This window comes from Aedes albopictus, chromosome 2, assembly GCF_035046485.1.
Source record: "Aedes albopictus strain Foshan chromosome 2, AalbF5, whole genome shotgun sequence".
NCBI classification, from domain to species: domain Eukaryota; kingdom Metazoa; phylum Arthropoda; class Insecta; order Diptera; family Culicidae; genus Aedes; species Aedes albopictus.
The window spans coordinates 226,438,538-226,458,778 of record NC_085137.1 but is presented as its reverse complement, the minus strand read 5'-3'; the positions used below and the strand labels follow the sequence as shown (position 1 = coordinate 226,458,778).

At 39.6% G+C, this 20,241-nt stretch overlaps 2 protein-coding genes across 2 annotated transcripts; one reads left to right on the top strand and one right to left on the bottom strand.

Moving 5' to 3' along the window:
• Nucleotides 1-1,213: 1,213 nt before the first annotated feature.
• LOC115256811 (conserved oligomeric Golgi complex subunit 4-like) lies at nt 1,214-15,148 on the bottom strand. The gene is made up of 4 exons (XM_029855776.2): nt 14,940-15,148; nt 13,855-14,880; nt 1,814-2,946; nt 1,214-1,751 (listed from the first exon to the last, which is right to left on the bottom strand). The coding sequence occupies exons 1-4, from the start codon at nt 15,027-15,029 to the stop codon at nt 1,709-1,711; spliced, it is 2,292 nt and encodes a 763-aa protein (XP_029711636.2). The 5' UTR covers nt 15,030-15,148; the 3' UTR covers nt 1,214-1,708.
• Nucleotides 15,149-15,318: 170 nt separating this feature from the next.
• LOC115255619 (ATP synthase mitochondrial F1 complex assembly factor 2) lies at nt 15,319-16,827 on the top strand. Its single transcript, XM_029853710.2, has 3 exons — nt 15,319-15,506; nt 15,582-15,889; nt 16,351-16,827. The coding sequence occupies exons 1-3, from the start codon at nt 15,434-15,436 to the stop codon at nt 16,780-16,782; spliced, it is 813 nt and encodes a 270-aa protein (XP_029709570.1). The 5' UTR covers nt 15,319-15,433; the 3' UTR covers nt 16,783-16,827.
• Nucleotides 16,828-20,241: the final 3,414 nt, after the last annotated feature.

Sequence of the window (20,241 nt, the reverse complement as noted above, 5' to 3'; positions counted from 1 at the left end):
AAAACGAATATTTTGAAAATTGACTGGACCTGTGTCAAATTCCGTAAACGAAATTCTTACAAGAAACTGCTATATTTGGTTAAAAACGGTCAAATGGCCAAATTTGAAATCTTTCAATCCGGGATGAAGTTGATCAACAAATTGCATAACATTTTAAGATTCTAAGAAATTAATGAACAAACTGTTACACAGCGTAACAAAAAATAACTTTTGATCTGTCTCAAGAGCAAACTTATGTGTCTCTGACAGATTTTGGGCCGCTGAATCCGTATCCGGGCTCAGATTTGCTCGTCACACTTTTGAGCTGTACCTCAATTTATAGGACAAAATATGCGATTTTGTGCTTTTTTGACGACAAGCCATTAAGCATGGAAATATTTTTTTAAGCAATCAAAAGGTAAATTGGTCAATTAACATCTAAATTAACGACTCATGCAAAATATTGTGTTAGAAAAATCCAAATTTGATAGTTTTAAGCAATTTATGTAAGGTACGACATTTCCCATACAAATCACCCTTCAAAAGTTGCATGCAAGTTTACTTACTAACGTAACTTCGCGAAACCCATCACGTGCTTTTGTTTTGGGCGGGAACATGTTTTCTTTTGTTTTGCCTTGTCACTGCGGTCGTAAGTCTTAAAAAAAGTCTTGTGGACGTACGATCGCCGCCGAACTCTAATAAAAGATAAGCGCGATACCTAGTATGTTAACAATAAAGCAAAGCTTAGTATGTTACAGAATGACATTAAACGCCTAAAGATTGGCAATTTCTCATAAAAAAGTTTTACTTTTGCAAAAAAAAATGCTATTTTTAAATAACATTTATTTGTTAACATCATTTTTAACTCAAAGCTCAAAGTACAATAAGCCTACCGCTACCATTAATGAATAAAAGCGTTTTGTGAATCATCTGATATACAATGCGTTGACGGGAAACGTTTTTTTAAAGACATTTTTTTTTACCGAGTCTTAATACACATTCACAAAAGTCTAAAGTTTTATATAAAATCTGACAGAATTGGCATAAAAACCTTCAAAAATTCTTCAAATATATTCATACAACAGATTTACAGCAAAAGTTCTTCCATTGAAACAGAAATGTAGCGTCATTAGCGGTTGAAGAACTTCACCCCGCTGATCAACTACGGTACTCACGAAGTGGACACTAATTTTAGAAATTAGGAATTTCGGAAATTGAAGAATAGGTTCTTGCATATAATATACCAACTTTTCGTTTACATTTAGCAGATATTATATGTATGTATAGAATAAATGTTATTACCAGCTTCAAAAATATGATATTTTCACTGTCGTACAAGAGGGACACAACTGAAAAAAATAGAGGGTTTGGAAATTTATGCACTCTACTGTCTAATTTGTCATTAGACAAAAATATGCCAACTTCAATCATTGTATCTAGAAAACGAATATCTATATCACGCGTTTTGAATGATTATACGTATTTTGAAACAACTATTAAAAAAGTTGATTGGTTTTAAGTTGTGTCTTTGTTTAAATCTCGCGTTTCATTATTATGTAAATCATTCAAATTTCAGAATAAGTCTGTGTTGTGAGATGAAAGCTTACATGGTTTTCCAATATTTGCTATCAAAACTTCAAAAATTACAAATTTTGAGTTGTGTCCCACTTACACAAAACTGAAAATATTGCTTACCTGGAACTCACCTCTAAAAATTGTAATAATTGTATTACAATTTTAGCCTTTTGATGTCTTCCATTTTGAAGTCGATCCTGCAATGATTGACAACAATAATTAAAACAACAATCTCTTGGTTTATGTGGTCATCTCTTACCTCAACGCCAAAATCGTTCGCACCTCATTCGGGGTCAATCGCCACGTGGCCGACGAGGAATCCCAGTACTCCGGCAGCTCAGACACACTTTCCAGGTTTAGAATCGTAGCCATCTGCAGGAGTTTGGCTAGTTTGTCCCGCACCGACCACGATGTGGCCCCCGTGAGAAACGATGCCAGAGCACGAGCCTCTTGATCTAGTACCAGCCCACCGAGACGGTTGAATGTGGATTTTTTGATGGCGCGCTCCAATCGAGCCGTTATTTCGGTGGTCACTATGCTAACCAAGGCATCGAAGTTTCTCGGTGTCAACGCAGACTTGAACAAGGTGAACAATCCGTCGATTTGTACAATCAGATATTGAATGAAGGTTTCACCGGCTTCATAGGTAGCAAGTTCCTCTTCGGTTAGATTGTGATTGTGGGAGATAAATTGGTCTACCCAGGGATGCAGTCGAGGCTTAATGGCGGACGTGCGCAGCTGTTGTAGTCCAAAGTCCACCAACGCTTTTAACGAATCACCAACCGATTTCAAACCGGACAGACAACTGTCTAATTTTTCCTTCTCTCGCACCGTCATCGCTGGGAAGTTCATTTTTATCTCCTCGGACATCATAGATCGCAGCGTTTCGATGAACTCCGTAGACATGTCAGCGTTGTTCAAAGCCGTAATAAATTTGCTTCTGGCCTGGTCAACGTCGCTAGTCTGCAGCCGCCCCTGCTGAATGGAGCTCTGTAGAGCCGACTGTGCTAGGTCCATATAACCCGTAGGATAACCCGCTTTCAGTGGACTTTTCAGCGCATTCATAAAATCCTGTTCCAGGCAGCTCGCGGCATTGTTGATAACTGCACAAACGCCATCCAACGACTGGGTACCATTCGAACGTCGGATGCACTTTCGAATGATGAAAAACACGTCGTCCAACATACTCGAGCACTGTTGACCAGCTTCCAGGTTATCCAGGGCTATTGCTTTGAGGACACTCTCTTCCATAAAGTAGCGCTCGAAGAGCAGGTAGGTCCCAAGAACCTCCTGCATCTGAGTACTCAGGCGGGACTTTTTGATGAGATCGTCAAGCTGCTTGAGTTTTGCATCCTTTGCCTCTGTTTCGAGTGTACTTTTATCAAGATCAGTCTAGAAGATAAGGGGTTTGAAACAAATAGTCATTGAATGATTTTTTTTTTATGATAAATAGACAGCTTTTTTTGAGGATTTATTGAAACACTGGCTTTATTTTTTATCCCTTTTCGTGGAACTCCGCTTTTTAAACATGGTAAAACATAGAGTAAAGTTTGCAACCCCAGTAGAGGTAATAATGCATTACAAATTCAATAACTGTTGAGAACCACTGGATTGCCTTTCACGCTCTCATCGTTTTGCGTGCTCGCCGATATAGGATTTCGTTATGCCTTCGGTCGATGCACAATCACAGAGATTAATTAGAAGAATTGTAATCGCCGTGGGGCGATATAGCCGAGGCGGTAAACGCACGGGTATTCAGCATGACCATGCTGAGGGTGACGGGTTCGATTCCCGGTCGGTCCAGGATCTTTTCGTAAAGGAAATTTCCTTGACTTCCTTGGGCATAGAGTATCTTCGTGCCTGCCACACGATATACACATGCAAAATGGTCATTGGCAGAGGAAGCTCTCAGTTAAAAACTGTGGAAGTGCTCATTGAACACTAAGCTGAGAAGCAGGCTTTGTCCCAGTGAGGAAGTTACGCCAAGAAGAAGAAGAATGTAATCGCCGTGTAGTGTAATAACGTGTAATGTAATGTAATGTAAATAAAGTTATGTTTTAATGTGTTATTTCTCTACACTTGTAAGTTTAAATAGACTGCCATGTCTCCCGGCCACCCCGAGCTTCAGGACGTAACAATAACAATTGGCTTCTTTAACGGTGTTGAGATAATTTCATATTCTGAATCTGCATGCCAAACTGAGCCGAAATCCAAATTTTCATGAATTTTGGTGCCCGGGAACCTATTTAAAAATCAATTTTAAATTTGTATGGGAGCGATTTGCTGAATCACCCCTCGTCGAATTTTGTACTGGGCGAAGCTGTCAAGCAGTTGCCCAGCTGTCAAAAGGTGATTTGAAAAAATTTCTTTGAAATTGATTTTAGGTATCAAAATAAAGTTCTAAAAATCTGAAAAAAATCATAGTGGCTTAGAAAAAGGTGTTCTTTCATTTAAAAATATAAAATCATTGAATTTTCCTAAATTTAAAAACCCAATTGCTGTTGTTTGCTTCACTGTAGCGCAACACTTTGTAATGCATTCCAGATTTCTTCAATTGTGCATTTTTTTCAAAATTTTGAAAAAAAAAGATTGACATTTACAATTTGAGCACAATATCTAAAAAAGTTTCTTCTAGTTCTTATAGTGAACATTCTAACAAAGACAATACCAACTTTGTTGATGTTTCTTGTAAAAGGTAAAAAATAGGGCTCTGTAAATTAGATGATTAAAATTTGAAGTTGCACAAAGTAAACCATCATTACGGGCTTTGTCAATACAAAAAAAATTGTTTCAAATTTCTTAACTACACAGGTAGCTGTGGGGTGTGAATAATGATTAGTGATATTCCCCTTGCGTGTCCTTCCCCTAGTAAGCATCGGTGACAGCAATCATCATGACGAGACAGGGAGTGTGTTGCTGCCTCATTGAGGAGTGGAGCTTTGGCGGAGCCAGTCGCCTGAATTGCGAGGTCCCGTATCATGCCAAGTGATTCTACTGCAGTTTGCTAAGAATGTCGGAAACGGATTGTTATAGTGAGTTGCGTAATATTCACATTGGCGATCCTGCCAGGAGTGCATCATAGTTTATTTCAAGTTAATCAAAAGGTAGGTAGAATCACTTGGCATGTAAACAGTGAGAACAATTGGGTTGTTTGTGTGTGTGAAGTGTTTAGTGCTACAAACGCGGCGAGCTGAGAATGCGAAGTAGTTTTTTTTTATCCGCGCCGTTGTGGATGTGTATGCTACGGTTCGAGCACATTCACATACACCCAGGCGTGGTGGTATGGTTGACTCTCGTTGTCGACTGATAGCACGTGATAGTTGAATGGGTGGTTCGTTAGTCGATCATTGCTTGCATGCTTGATCATGTTCTTGTTCGGCACTTGTGACCACGCTTTCGTAGGATGGTTCCGCGGTTTGTTCATGTGCATGTTGTCACTCGGTTGAAAAGTAAAGGCAAACAAATGACGTGGTGTGTGTGGCGGCAGATAAGGTAATCGGTAATTGGGAATAGAGTCGATAAATACTGGCGGTGACTCGAGGCTGGTATGATTGAAAAAAACAAGGTAAGCATAAACGGGATTTTTCGCTTTGGAGCGAATTAATGGCATGTGGAACCGCTAAAATAATTCTGCATAAAGAAAATGCAGGGACGTGTAATGAAAACCGTCCTAGAAAATGGCGCGTTGGACAACCGCCGAAACTTGTTCTGCATAAAGAAAATGCAGGGACGTGTAATGAAAACCGTCCAAAGAAATAGCGTGTTGGACAACCGCTGAAAACTGTTCTGCATAAAGAAAATGCAGGGACGTGTAATGAAAACCGTCCAAAGAAATAGCGTGTTGGACAACCGCTGAAAAGTATTCTGCATAAAGAAAATGCAGGGACGTGTAATGAAATCCGTCCAAAGAAATAGCGTGTTGGACAACCGCTGAAAAGTATTCTGCATAAAGAAAATGCAGGGACGTGTAATGAAAACCGTCCTAGAAAATGGCGCGTTGGACAACCGCCGAAACTTGTTCTGCATAAAGAAAATGCAGGGATGTTTAATGAAAACCGTCCAAGCAAATGGCGTGTTGGACAAGCGCCATAAATTGTTTTTGCTAAAGAAAATGCAGGTATGTATAATGGAAACCGTTCAAGGAAATGGCATGTTAGACTGTTGGATAGTCGCCGAAAACCAAGGAAATTGCATCTCTGTTTTACCAATACGAGGTTTCTGTAGCCAAACTGACAACCTGTCTCAACACAGTAGCTTGGTTTTTTTTGCGGGACAAGAAAACAAGAAGACATATCAGTCCCCTACCGAAAACAGCTCAGCATAGAGAAGATCCAGAATCGTTTGCCTTTGTCTGCCGTTGAGAAAAGGCCGTATTACGCGCACATGAGAACTTTTTGTTCGGAATACCATGTACGTCATGTCCCAAAGCAGAAGTTGGATAAGAAAGCGAAGATGATTTTCGTCGGGTACGTGGATGGACAAAAGGCGTGAACAATCCTCGGTACCCAATTACGTAATTTATGTTTAGTCCTTTACTGTCAGATCGGTGTAACACGCTAAATATGATTTACACAAAATGCAATTTACACGGGAAAAATACACGGTAATGCATATTATTGGATACCGGACTGGACACACAAAATTTAATGGTTTTCTTTGGTACATCGAGGTCTTGAAATTAGTTTATGGTAGTATCGTAATACTGCCAGAGTTGATGTACACGTGCTGTAGTACCATGTACGGGAGCCACATTACAAGCAAGCTCCCAGGAGCACAGTACATTTTGAGACTGAAAGTTGTGCGCCTCATTTTTCTCAAGATGTGTCTCATGAGCTGCGTCTCATGCGCTGATTAAATTAGAAAATTTCACGAAAAAAACTTCCTAAACGAACGAGAATTGAAACCTTAACCTTTGCATTGAGAGTCCCTAGTCGTATCTCATATACCAACCAGACACTTGTGTTCTGTACGGGAAAAAGTTGTTGAGGTTCTTCGTTACCAAGAAGTTATTTTTCACCTTAGATACCAACAGCTCACGCAGCGCATGAGACGAGCTCCCCGGGAGCTATGTACCTAGCTCGCACCCACCAGATTTTCGTGAGCCTCCTAGCAGCGCAGCACACTGCGATTTTGAAGAGCTGGGAGACAATTTGGTGAGAGCCTCGCTGTCACATTTATGTACACATGAGAAATGGGAAACTCTGAATACTGCCACTAAAATCGCCTACACTGGAAAAAAAAATCTTCATTCTTTTTATGTGCCCGGGACATGGATTTTTGCAATGGGGGTAAACAAATGTTTTCCATTAGTGCGACTCATACTTTTGATGAGGCACCATACAGCAGCGACTCATACAATTTAGAGCACATACTATTCATGCGCTTATTTGCCTGCGTAATCGGGTATTGGGTGCATATACTTTGGATGTGGTTTGGCACATGGATATTTTCCATTAAGTATGAGGCAATTTTCCTGAGTGTACGAATCGAAGCAGGGACTGAACCCGAGTGCTTTGCCGGTTGCCGTGGACGACGGCTCTGAGTCTGAGGAGGAGATGGACTGACAAAGATAAAGAGAGCAATAGCGTGGATTTGGCGGATTTGGGGTACATTGTGGAAACAAATCACAAGCCTAATTGTTAGACTATTTTTTTTCGGAGAAGAAGGAGAATGTGGGGTGTGAATAATGATTAGTGATATTCCCCTTGCGTGTCCTTCCCCTAGTAAGCATCGGTGACAGCAATCATCATGACGAGACAGGGAGTGTGTTGCTGCCTCATTGAGGAGTGGAGCTTTGGCGGAGCCAGTCGCCTGAATTGCGAGGTCCCGTATCATGCCAAGTGATTCTACTGCAGTTTGCTAATAATGTCGGAAACGGATTGTTATAGTGAGTTGCGTAATATTCACAGTAGCAACAAGCGTTAAGAAAACGAATGTCTTAATTACTGCTTACTGCATTTGTTTTTTGCCATTTGCGGGATCTAATGAGCTGAAAAAATAAATAAGCTTAAACTAAATGTGTTCAGAAAAGCTAAGAAACTGTGCGGGAGTTCTTATGTTCCGTTGAAAAATTAAAAAAAAAAATAAGAAACTTGATGACAGAAAAAATGTCGTGCGAATGCATTTATCGATTTTTCCCAGGCTTTGACGAAGAAATTCCTCAGACAACTTGTTGAGAAAGCGAATATGGTATTGCATTTTTCACTGAAAATTTTCCTTGCTTCGCTGAGCAACATGACGTTTCCTTCCAGCGAAGGCTTACGCGATACAGGAAATCACTGAATTTCACACTAACACAGCAGAAAATCTGTCAACAAGACCTCAATACACATGCATTTTCAGCGAAAAGCTCTATTTGCGTGACAACAATCCACTCCCATGACTAAAGGGCGACCGCCGTCAAATATCAGGATTGCCAACTGCCCGGTGACTTCTGTCAGCTTTCTTTGTCGCCGAATCTGTCGCTGGGTCTTCGGCGCGGAAACCCAAAGGTGGGAATAAAATTTTGGGGTTTGCGCGCAATAAAAAGCTAGAAAAATTTTGGTATTTACTAATAAATAATGTTGAAATCATTGAAAAACACCTTTGTGCAAATGCAAATTTGGAGAATGAAGTCAATTGTTAGAGGACTCGATTGGGTTTCAAAATATTATAACTATGGAATACAACAATATGGATCACAATATGCTGGATCACAATATGACTGATCTTCAAAATATCATAACTATGGAATACAACAATATGGATCACAATATGCTGTATTCTGAAAGAAGTTGGTAGAAATCACCAGAACAGTTCATTTTATTTAATAAACAAAATGTATTTATTATTTTTAAAACAGTCTATAATTAGAAAAGCAACAACTACTCGAGCCTCAATAAAGTCACGCACAAAGTTTGAACATTTAGATTTGTGGCAAGAGTATCCCAACTAACATTTATTGTGAATGTAAACGTCAACAAAGCGTCTTCAATACGGCTTGATGCTGAGTTACTGTGTTGTACATATGGACGGAAGCTTCTATGCAAGCCCTATACCAATGAATCTGGCGAACTTAATCCACATGTATATGCTGTGCGAGCAGCTTCTATGCCACGAAGTCATAGCTCTTTTCTCGGCTCCTATATAGCCATCAACTGAATAACATCCTGAGAAGGCGCTTTTTCAGCCTTTTCACAGTTGTTAAATAATAGTTATACGGCGTCCCCAAATTCAACGATTAAATATCATTAGGTTATGGATACCGTGACGCAATACATGTGGAATTGGAATTATCACTTTTAAAATTGAATAATTAAAGTACATGCCGCTACTTGGAATTGAACTTCCGATCTCCGTATCCACTGGTCCCGATGATGTCCTCGCTGCCACACTGCTATATATAAATAGCATAGAAAATAGCCCGTTTTGTTTTACTCCAGACAAGGCTTCATAATTGTGCCATAAGAAACCTTACCCAACTTCATCCCTGCCCTTCAGTTCAGAGAGGATTTGGGCAGCGTCCTGCCAACTCGGTCGAGGCAGGATTCTTGGGAGAACAAGTAAGAGGTTGTTGAAAGATTATGTAATATTATTTGTTTTGTGTAATTAAAATCTAATCTTTCCTAAGCATGTTACGTAATATTTGAACAGCTTCATCAACGCTGTTAATCTGAAGGGCTAGAATGATGCATTGAGCTTGTAGTGATCCCTTGAAGATGGGATGTAAATCATTATCTCGTGATCGCGTGTTTTCGTACTTTATGGAAAGGGTACATTACATAAACGAACCATTTTAAAAACACATCCGATATGTTACATTATTTAATGATTTGCTATCCATGTCCGTGGAACCATTCTGAATAGCCATTGAGTGAATACACTGGATTGTTATATATTTTCATCTTGCGAATCGACCAGCCATATAGAAACTGAATCCAGTGTATCACCACAGCCTCTCAAACTACTGTACTGAATAACAACTACTAATCATATCCTTTCCTTTCCTTTTTTTCTTTTCCCTTCCTTTTACATGAGCAAAATTAGGGGTAGGCGGGGCAATATGGACACCCTAAGGTTTTTGCCAACTTTATACTTATGACACACATGTGATACAAGAATCACTGTACAATTGCGCTTGAAATGAGTGCCATACTGAAAATTCTCTCAGTTCAAGTCAGTCTTGTCAGAATTTTCTTGACACTGCGTACCGTTGTACAGGAATCACACTCGTATCACATGTCTGTCCGGGGTATTACCTGGCAAGATGTTAAAAAAGCTTAGTTTTTTGATACATTTATCCTTTTAAAGTCTATTTAGCATCTATTGCATAAGAATGCTCACGAAGAAAAATGATTTATCCACTTCAAAAAATGTTATGAAAAATGTTAGTTTTTCATGACTGTCTTCAAGCATACGGGGCAGAATGGACACCCCCATGGGGCAATATGGACACCATGAGACTTTTACGAATTTCATACATTATTTACACCTATAAAGTCATTTCATTACAAAACAACTAGATGAATAATACGCCGAAGTAGTTCATTTTTGTTCAGTTAATTTAAATGCAGGCTGTTTTGGATAAAGCTTCGTTTTTGGCGACATGTACAGCTGAGCCTAGAACAACTATTTTCCACTGCTGTCGTTTTTTGGCCAATTTGTTTCACCCTATGTCTACTATAGTGAACATTTAACCGAAAATATACTGAAATCGAAGAATTTGGTTGGTTTGTGATTTAGGTTATATTTTTCCCTTGCCGCTTCTTTCGAAAAAATGAGTGTCCATTTTGCCCCGACAGCCGAAGATATTTCCAAACTTGTTTTATGATATAATAAAGAAGAAAATATAAACATGTTAAGCATGTAGATACAGCAAAACTACTTGCATGTGTTCTAGAAATATCAGGTTTTAATCGACCTGCAATAAATTAATCACTAAATCTTATTTTAGATGGTGTGAAAATTATAATTGCCATGCACAAAAAACGGAGGACGCAACTTTTTCGTGTAAAATCAAGTATAATTTTAATTTCGAATGTTTCTTTCCTGAAACTACGTTTTAGACAAATGGACTATATTCTCCATTCATTAAAAGTTCAAAAAAGTTCGCATATTTCAAAATATTGAGGGTGTCCATTCTGCCCCGGGTGTCCATAATGCCCCGCCTACCCCTACTACTCCGAGTATTTCTATCACCACGCCCGAAGGCAAAACACTATGCATCATAAACAGCGGAATCGAATGAAGAGGAATCGTGAGTAAAAATCATAAAAACACCTAAAGTAAGAACATAACTATTCTGTTTCCAACGTATGATTAACCATCAAATAGATTCACTGGTCACGTGTAAGGCGGATTTTTGACACCGGAACGTCGCGACTTGCCTAAATTCGACAGAAATGGTTCACTACTTGACTAGGTTGACATCGTAACAGGTTCTATACGTTGACGTTTTCAATGTAGTTGGCATTATAAAAATAAGACTAGTTTGCTTACAATTGAAGCTTTTATGTTAACATTCAAATTAATTGCTATTGGAAGATTATGAAGAAAATCATTATTTTAAAATGAGTTAATTTCTCATTTTTATAGAATCCGTTAGGGATGAGTACACCATAGTTGATGAATGATCTGTATTAGTATTAATTGCTAATACAATAACCAACTAACCGACCTTACTTAGACGATATTATGACAATAAAAGCAAAAGAGCAGGAGTTATGTTGCTTTAAACAATGGTGTGATCAGAATTAAAACCTAATCTTGTTCTTTTGTCAGGATCTAGAAACATGGAAAACTGTAGTAATTTGAATGTAATATAATCTATGTTATGATACGGTGGACATAAGGATAATTCAAACTTCATAGAGATGAACACAGAGAAGCAAAAGACGACTAGCGACGACATAAGATACATTAACTGTATATTAACATAAGGCGCTCGACTGATAAGTTTTCTGTCCACAACATCGAATGGAAGCTCACAAAGAGAGTTATTTGAAGATGATTCCAGTGCTGTAGATGACCAACATCGGTTCATCATAACAAAATTGGTATTTAACTTGAAATAACTTTCAGAATGCACTATGTAACTTGGGATATTTTTTGATTATTGTTTGGAGATGATGTCAGAAAAACTAGTTGCCCATACCGGCTAAAACGCTAGTTCTGATAATTGTCACTGAGTAGTCTTCAAAAGTATCAAAACATTACATTTTTAGAGCTTCCACAAAATACGGGTGGGATGGGAACAGTAAGCGACACTGTATTTTTTGATAACTACTACGACCCAATACTAAATACTGCACACTTTGCTCAAGTTGACGACATCGTCTAGTCCATCGTGAGTATTGGTAATAGTAGGGGGAAAGTAGGGAAAGGGTCCAGGCTTTGCTTTCAGCTGTCCTGCAGCTCCACCTGGCCACTCTTAAAAAAAAAGAAACCTTACCCAACTTCATCTTGCTGCAAAAGCTTATGAAACGTCAAACGCAATAATTTTTACATTGAACAAGCTGTGTGGTTGCGCCAACAGATTCATCTTCACAGCTTCTAGCTGAAAGAGTGTTCTTTAAACGGCTACGAAGCGCTGCTGTTTTGTATTTTGGCAACATTACAAAACGTACTGTTTAAAAGCAGCTGTTGTAGTGGCTGGGACTCTTACTCGATTTGCACATCTTCCGGCAAATCTCCCGAAGTTGGAATAGAGTGGAGTAAAGGCAGCCCCAGTGACAAGAAATGGATTTCTGAACACCGAGTTTGGTAGCTGTATGGTGCTTGTTTTACAGCCGTGTATTAGCTTATGATTTATATTTGACTAGCTTCCCTTTTATTCAGCGTATACTGCTTTTATTCGATGGTTACACAACAGAAAGCAAATGACTGAAGCTTATAGCGCTGAAAATGTTAGTTGGGATGCAGCTGTTGTAAGCAAAACAAACTGCGTTACCAAATCGACATAGGGTGGGGCGGGGCAAGATGGGTCACCTAAGGATGGATCACCATTAACTTTGTAAGTACAATTCGTATTGGTTTGTATTCATCCGCTACTCTTTACTAGTGTATAGCTATGCTAAAAGTCGATAAAAAGTTCATTAAATACAAAATATGATGTTAAACAAGTAGTTTTGAAAAGTGATCGATTTTGCGTCGTGAAAAAAGTGCGGGGCAAGATGGGTCACCTTTTAAGTAATTCACATTTTCTCAACGAAAAACGTCAAAAAATAAGATTTGTTCCGCATTCATATATGTTCCATATCCATACTGAGTAAACAAGAGCTACTAGTAAACATTTTATAAATTTATTTGGAATATAAAAAACTTTACGATTTGAGTGGTCCTAAGGCGACTTGGAAATCGATGTTTTCACTAAATAATTACCATAATTTTATGTTATAATTTTGAGCGTTCATTTCGCTTGATTGAAGTCATTTATGAGATAGTCTTGTAATAAAAAATAAATAACTTTTGAATGCTCCAAAATACGTTCAAAATTAAAGGTGACACATCTTGCCCCGCGGCCGTTTATATGGAGATAATATGGAATGTATCGCATAAGAAAAATGGCTAAAAACCATTTTATTTTTTATTTCCAATGAGAGTGAATAATGTTTCAAACAATGCCCCAAACTTTTGTATATTCATGCTGGTCATTTAACAAAATTATTAACATAATCAAAACATGAGTAATATGCCCGAAAATGGCACTGACCCATCTTGCCCTGCCCCACCCAATGTAACTTCAGCTCATCTCTATATAGAAGGTTTCTAATCCCAATGTACCGTGGGGTGCCCTAATTTCGCGCGGAGCCAACCAAATTTCGCTCACTGACAATATTTAGAGATCATACTCATAAAACTAATTGTGTAGTTATCCAAATTTCACTTTAGCTATACCATACCTACTATCAAAATTGAAATTTGGACAATTTAACAGTTAATATTCTATGATTATGGTCTCTAAATATTACCAGTGAGCGAAATTTGGACCCGAGAGAAATTAGGGCAATTCACGGTAAATAAAGCAAATAAAGATGCAAAGTGGAAATCAGAAACCCTGCATTCAAGTAAAATTCCTGATTGTTTCGCAAGTCATCTTTTTTATATACTTCAAATGAACAATAATAATCATGTTAACAAGTCCAAAGTTCGTGCAGTCTTTGCCGTATAGTCAAATGACTGTGTTTATACAAGAAAAACATATTAGGTAGACGTTATGTATACCTAGACAAATAGGGAATCATTACTTGACCAATCTTTTTGCACAGTACTCACTGACAAAGTGAAAGCTACTAGCCATAAAAATAGAATAATCATGCTTACCAAACATCTCCGCTTGATGAATTTGATGTACAACTCCGCTCTGGAATGTATAATGGTAATTTCTCCTATCAACGCATCGATGTCCTTAGCATTCAACTTGTCCACCGATCCTCCACCCGAAGCTTTCCGATAATGGCCCATTGCAGCCGGGTTTCCACTGTTCTTGATGTAGTCATTGATTTGTGCAACCCTTCGGCCGGTTTGACGATTTTTGTTGAATTCCAGCACCAGCTTTACAACCTCGTCATCGCATTCCCTCTGCAGTATGGCCACAACTTGCACCAATCGTCCGGCTCCGTAACAATTCTCTATAATCGCTTGATTGACTTCCACCACACGGGCAATGTTCTCCAGAAGAACAGTCAGCGTATCGGAATAGGCAACTGTGGCCCGTTTCTCAGCCTTAGCAATATCCATCGAAGAACGTAGCTCTTTCTGTGCTTTAGCTTGTAACTTGGTACAAATATAGTTCATAAACTTTTCCAACCCTTCGTCATGCATACCGAGTAAGGGGAAAATTTTGAAAAACCTTTCCACCGACGCAAGGTCATCCTTTTTAACGGCCTCGTCGAACTTTTGATTCACCACTTGCCGTATCTGTGTCGCGGCCTGCTCCAAAGTTGAAACCGCCTTACTTACCGACGTGATTGATCCCGAAACATCATCCGCTGTTTTCTGCAGGAGGTTTTTGTCCATCGATAGGAAACGATTCACGTGCACGGCTCCTTTTTCGAAATCTTCCTCTTTGATCGCGGTTATCACACCCTGACTGCACAACTGCAGATCGATCAAATCGTGCACTCGCTGCTGGCACTCGGAAACGCGACCCCTGGCCTCATCCAACCGGCGTACCTTGGCGCTTACGTTCTCCGCCAACTGAGACGTGTGGTCAATCATCATCGACAGATTTCGACTTTTGTCCGCCACCAGCGAAAGGCTGGTCAGAGCCATTCCGATATTTCGCATCTTGGCTTCCAGTTGACATTGCTGCGAAAGAATATCCTCCAAACGGGAGTCGATCTCTTTCTGTAAAGGAACCAGCGAAATGAGTGGGTGTAACTAAATGCAAAAGGGTAAACACAAACCTCTTTTATTGAAATCTTCCGGCAGGCTTCATCAATCCCTTCATGTGTGCTTGTGTCACAATCTTCTAATAATGTATCTAGCTTAATCATACTTGCAGCACGTAAATTATTTATATTAGTAGCATAAAAATTTGATCAGCGCGTAGAAATAATAGCGTTTGGAATGAAATTTTTGTTTACACCAAGAAAATTGACATGTTGGCATTCAAACTGTCAGCTCGCAGCTGATCGATGACGTCAAAAGGATTGGGCGAACTTACAAGCATGCTTGAAAAAGTCGAAAAAGTGCACTTTTGTGTAGATTTGAACAAGCGTGTGCAGTGCTTTGACAACAAACCGATTCTGAAGGGCAAAGCACGTGTGTGTTTTGTTTACATTAGTTGCGGCGGGAAGCAAACAACTTAAAGTTTAGACAATTATTTATAAAATTATAAAATAGATTACATTACTAGAAGACCTAATTTAATTGTTAAATAAAACTGAATTAGCTTGCAATGTTTAAAAACAGTGTAAAATTCCTCACTAGGATTTCTACATCATCATTCAACATCAGCGTACGGAATTATCGTAAGTGTTAAGGTATTACATAATTTGTAATAGAACGACAAAAAATGATTATTGTTTGTATTCCTTTCATATTAGCGGCACCTCCCAAACGATTTTACCGCCAAACCGGTATCATCACTAGCAATGGCAAGTATGAAATCACACTGGACCAGAGAAAGTTAAAAACGCCCAAAGGAGCCCCCTTCTACGTGGAGAGCGAACCCCTTGCTATTGCAATTGCTACTGAATGGGACGCCCAGAAGGATGTGATCGATCGCTCCCGGATGCACTTGACGGCGCTCAGCAGCACTGTAATTGATAACCCGAACAATCTACAGAAAGCCGACATCGTCAATTATCTGGTGAATTATGCCAACACCGATGCGATCCTGTATCAGTCCAATGTAAGTTTATGTGGCCACTGGTGTTTTTTTCTGCTAGGATACAAAAAAAAATTAAGCGCAAACATTCATAGGGAAGTGGAACCATCTCGGCAGGGGTTAGGGCACTTTTCTGCTATAACTCAGTCAATTCTGAACCAATTGACACAATTTTTGGAACGCGATGAGATGCGTATAGTATCTAGCCGTGTACAAAATTTCAAGACAATTGGTTTGGAATTGACTGAGTTATAGCAAAGAGTGCCCAAAATATCGGCCGCTGCCCAAGTGGTTCGCTACCCTATGCCTCCACCCGTATGATAAATCATGGTAAACTGTTTCGGTATTTTGTATACACCATTTGCGGAGTTATTGTGGAAGATAAATGAACGATTAAAGCGGTGTGGGAGGTGTATTATCCAACGTAATGTATACTACCGTTTTCAATACCCAGCTAACCATGCCCTTTTGTTACTCATTTTTAGGAAGACAAACGTCTCAAAGAGCTACAAGTGGCTGAATGGAACCCAGTCATAGAGTGGTTCAACAAGCGTTACGACGTGAATGTTGAGGCCACGGACGCTCTGGAAGTTCCAAGTTTTGCCCCTGGTACGGCTATGAACATAGGCCGTTATCTGACGTCGTACAATGAAGCCGCGCTGCACGGTATAATGTACGCAGTGGACACAATGAAATCGGTAATCTTGACGTGCGCTTGCGTGGATCGATTTATTGCGGTTGAAAAAGCGGTTCTGTTGTCGCGGTTAGAGGAAGAATTCCAGCTGGGTCACTGGGGACGCGTTGAGTGGGCTCACGACGTCAACATGCTGGACTTGCAAGCCCGACTCTCTGCTGCAATACTGTTTGTGTATTTCAATTCCAGCAACGCGTTTGTGAAACAGAAAATATCCATCTAGAAATAATAAAACAGTGCGAACCTGCAGTATGACTAAAATTGCAAAGGTTTTTTTTGTTTATTGTAACTTGTGTGTTATGGCCGTGTAGCTGCTGGCTTAGAATAGCACTACGGACCCCCTGTTCCGGGGGTAAAAGTCCACCAAACAGGGAACCCCAATCCAAGGTGTCAGGCGACCCGTGCTGATGGATGAGTTATTATTATTATTACTTTGCTTTTATTATTATTATTATTATTATTATTATTATTACGATGCTCGATCGTTAACGGAGCCCGTAACGTGGGTAGATCACCTTTTCGTGTTGCGTTACGGAGTAAAATCTACCGAAACCTAGTGTCGTCCTATTTTTCCAGTTTTGGAATATGCGTTCTGGCAATTCAAGGAATCATAGTATTTAATCCTTGGTATCGTGGTGGCTTACGGTCTCTGAATAAAACTAAGTTAACCAACTTTACTTTGCAGATAGTTAAAAACCTCGCCATTCTAGGCTAAACTTGATGCAAAGGACACCAAATCGGATTAGGGATCCATGTATGTACAAACTCTTCAAAGACTGATAAGTGCTGGTATGCAAGGAACATACTAGAATCCTTATTACTAAACATATGTTCCATTATTGGAATGGTATTGCTGCTAATGTAAAAAAAAACCAGGTACTAAACTTCTTACTAGGAAGAATTTAGCAGTAAAACAAGCGTGATGCTAGGTTTCCGATGCATGGCCAGGCCAATCATCAGTACTCTTGTTTTGTTTTCTATATTGCTCCTGGAGCACATAAGAAAACGAAAACCAAAAACTATATCAAAATCGATACGTTATTGCCCTTCAATGGCAATTGAGTAATGCGACATGCACTATACTAAGGATACGGGTAATGTTACAATAGATCTAAAAACTGGTCGCAGTGACAGACCCGAACAGGAAAAAAAAACTTGTGTGTTAACCCAATTTATCTACTTTTCGATCTCGTCCGATGCTCGCCAGATCGCGTTCTGGCCTTTTTATCAGAACTATTTTTATCGGGTTGCTATCCGACATTCTGATGACGTGACCCGCCCACCGTAGCCTCCCGATTTTCACGGTGTGGACGACGGTTGGGTCTCTCAGCAGCTGATGCAGCTTGTGTTTCATTCGCATTCTCCAATGGTTCATTCGCATATTACGTAATGGTTAGTGGCGAGGGCGGGGTGTCCGTCCGCGCGTAGAGCGAACAGAGTTTGTAAATGTAGTTATGTCACGTGTGTTTTCCATACCACCCGTATTCCAATCCCAAAATCCCATCCCACTAACCCCGAGTCTACCGCGGATTATTTCGGTCCTCGGTATGAAATTAACAAGCACTTTTCACCCGAACTACAGGGTAAACATTTACTTCGTCGCATGCTCTTATATTCGTCTCCTCAGAAGAAGAATATCAAATCATTAGAGATATTCTTACTTACCTTTGTCGATGCTTTATTAGATGGAAGCAAAAAGATGTAGACTATCGAAAACCACTAACGTGGGACACAAAAAGACATTTTACTCCTGTACACTTTTTGAGTTCCATTTTGGCCCCATATAAACTGTGCAAAATTTCCGCTCGATCGGAGAAACTATATTTTAGCGCCAGTAAGCTTTCATACGATTTACTATGGGGAAAATAACTTTTTCAAAGAAAAATCGCCACAAGTTGCCCCTGAACTCCTATAAATAAATCGATTATTGGTTTCTGTTGGAAATTTTACGAGGAAGCAACCTTCCGAAGACTGCAAAGCGATCCAAGGCATGTGGAAAAAGTTATTGACTGAAAACCGTATGGCATGCCAACGCTATTTAACATGTAAGGAATAACAATAAATAATAAAATCTCGTCATTTCATCGATCGGGTGCGGCATTATAAACATCTTCCACGAACGTCGCATCGGTTTGCGGTCTTCGAATGTCTGATTCCTTGTGGAATTTTCTACAAAAATCATTCATCGACCTTATTTTAGAGGTTTAGGGGTGACACCTAGCGATTTTTCTTTACAGAAGTAAAATTTCTCCATAGTAAATCGTATAAAAAACTAAGAATGGCGGGCGCTAAAATATAGTTTTTCCGATCGATCTGAAATTTTGCACAGTTGATATGGGACCAAAATTGAACTCAAAAAGTATGCAGGAGTTAGAGTTTTTCCATTTTTAATATTTTCCCATATACATAAACCGTGTACCAGGCTTAATAACCACTCTCTTTAGCACTGGAACTCGTTGGTCGTTGGTTGGTTGGTCAGAGTGGACTGTTGTTGAGCACAGCAAGCTGGCTGGCTGTTGTTGAGCGGCAACCAGTGTTGCCACATTTTTTTCGGTTTTCATCTGTGATTTTGGTCAAAAAAATCTTTTTCATCTGTAGGAAATTTCAAAAAATCTTTGTAAAAATTTGTGATAGGTTAATGTCGCCAAAGTCGAATATTTTTGAACAATTTGTTTAAAAAAAACGGCAAAAAATGATCTTAGAATAAAGTCGACCAAAACACTCCCAGGTTGCATCTGAAGATCATCAGAAACCACAAGAACATCGAAAACAATGCGCCTGAGGCTTGGCCTAGGCCATCCAACTAGAAGATTTAATTTTTATTATTTAAATTTAAGTACCAGAAAATTATAATAGAGCTTTTTTCACGAAAGTCATTGTCATTGTTTTAAAAATCTTAAAAATCTTTTTTATTGCAAAAATCTTTGATCTGTGATCACAGATATCTGTAGGCGAAAATGGGAAAAAATCTGTGTAATTCTAGGTAAATCTGTGTATGTGGCATCACTGGCGGCAACCGTGGCGACGGCGCCCATCACCGGGATGCACGGAAAGATCGATGTACACAGAGCAAGGAGTAACTTTCACGCAGCGATCGAAAAGACAAAGATTTCATGCAAACTTGTGTGAAAATTCACGCAAATTTGTGTAACACCGGATCAGCACATTTTTTGTGCTGATCCAGTCGTACGCAAATATGAGTGAAAAATCCTTTGTCTTTTCGCAAGGCACTCATTCGCTGTGTACTTTCGTTTTAGGGTGTGGCGGATGAACACGACGAGCGAGAGAGCGCGAGAGAGAAACGATGGCGAGAGAGCGGCGGCGGCGTATCGCCGTTGTGACCAAACGCAATGCGTCGAGCATGTTCGATAAGCGACGGCGAAGGCGCGCATAGAACGTTCTGGAACACGTGTTTGCGGTAGCGTGTGGGGGAATAGGGTATAAAAGGGAGTATCGTTACATGCACAGATGTTCAGTTTTTTTGTAAGTTATTGCGGGCAAACCTCAAAATTGTATTCCCACCATTGGATTCCGCTCCGTTGGGTTTCCCTGGAGATCGGAAACACCAAACCAGCCTTTTTTAAGGCTAAATAGGAGCTTTTCAGCTCTTTTTGTCCACTAGGGCACTGCGTGAGTGATTCCAATTGGCGACTGCACTTACACTTTGTTCAGCGCCTAAATG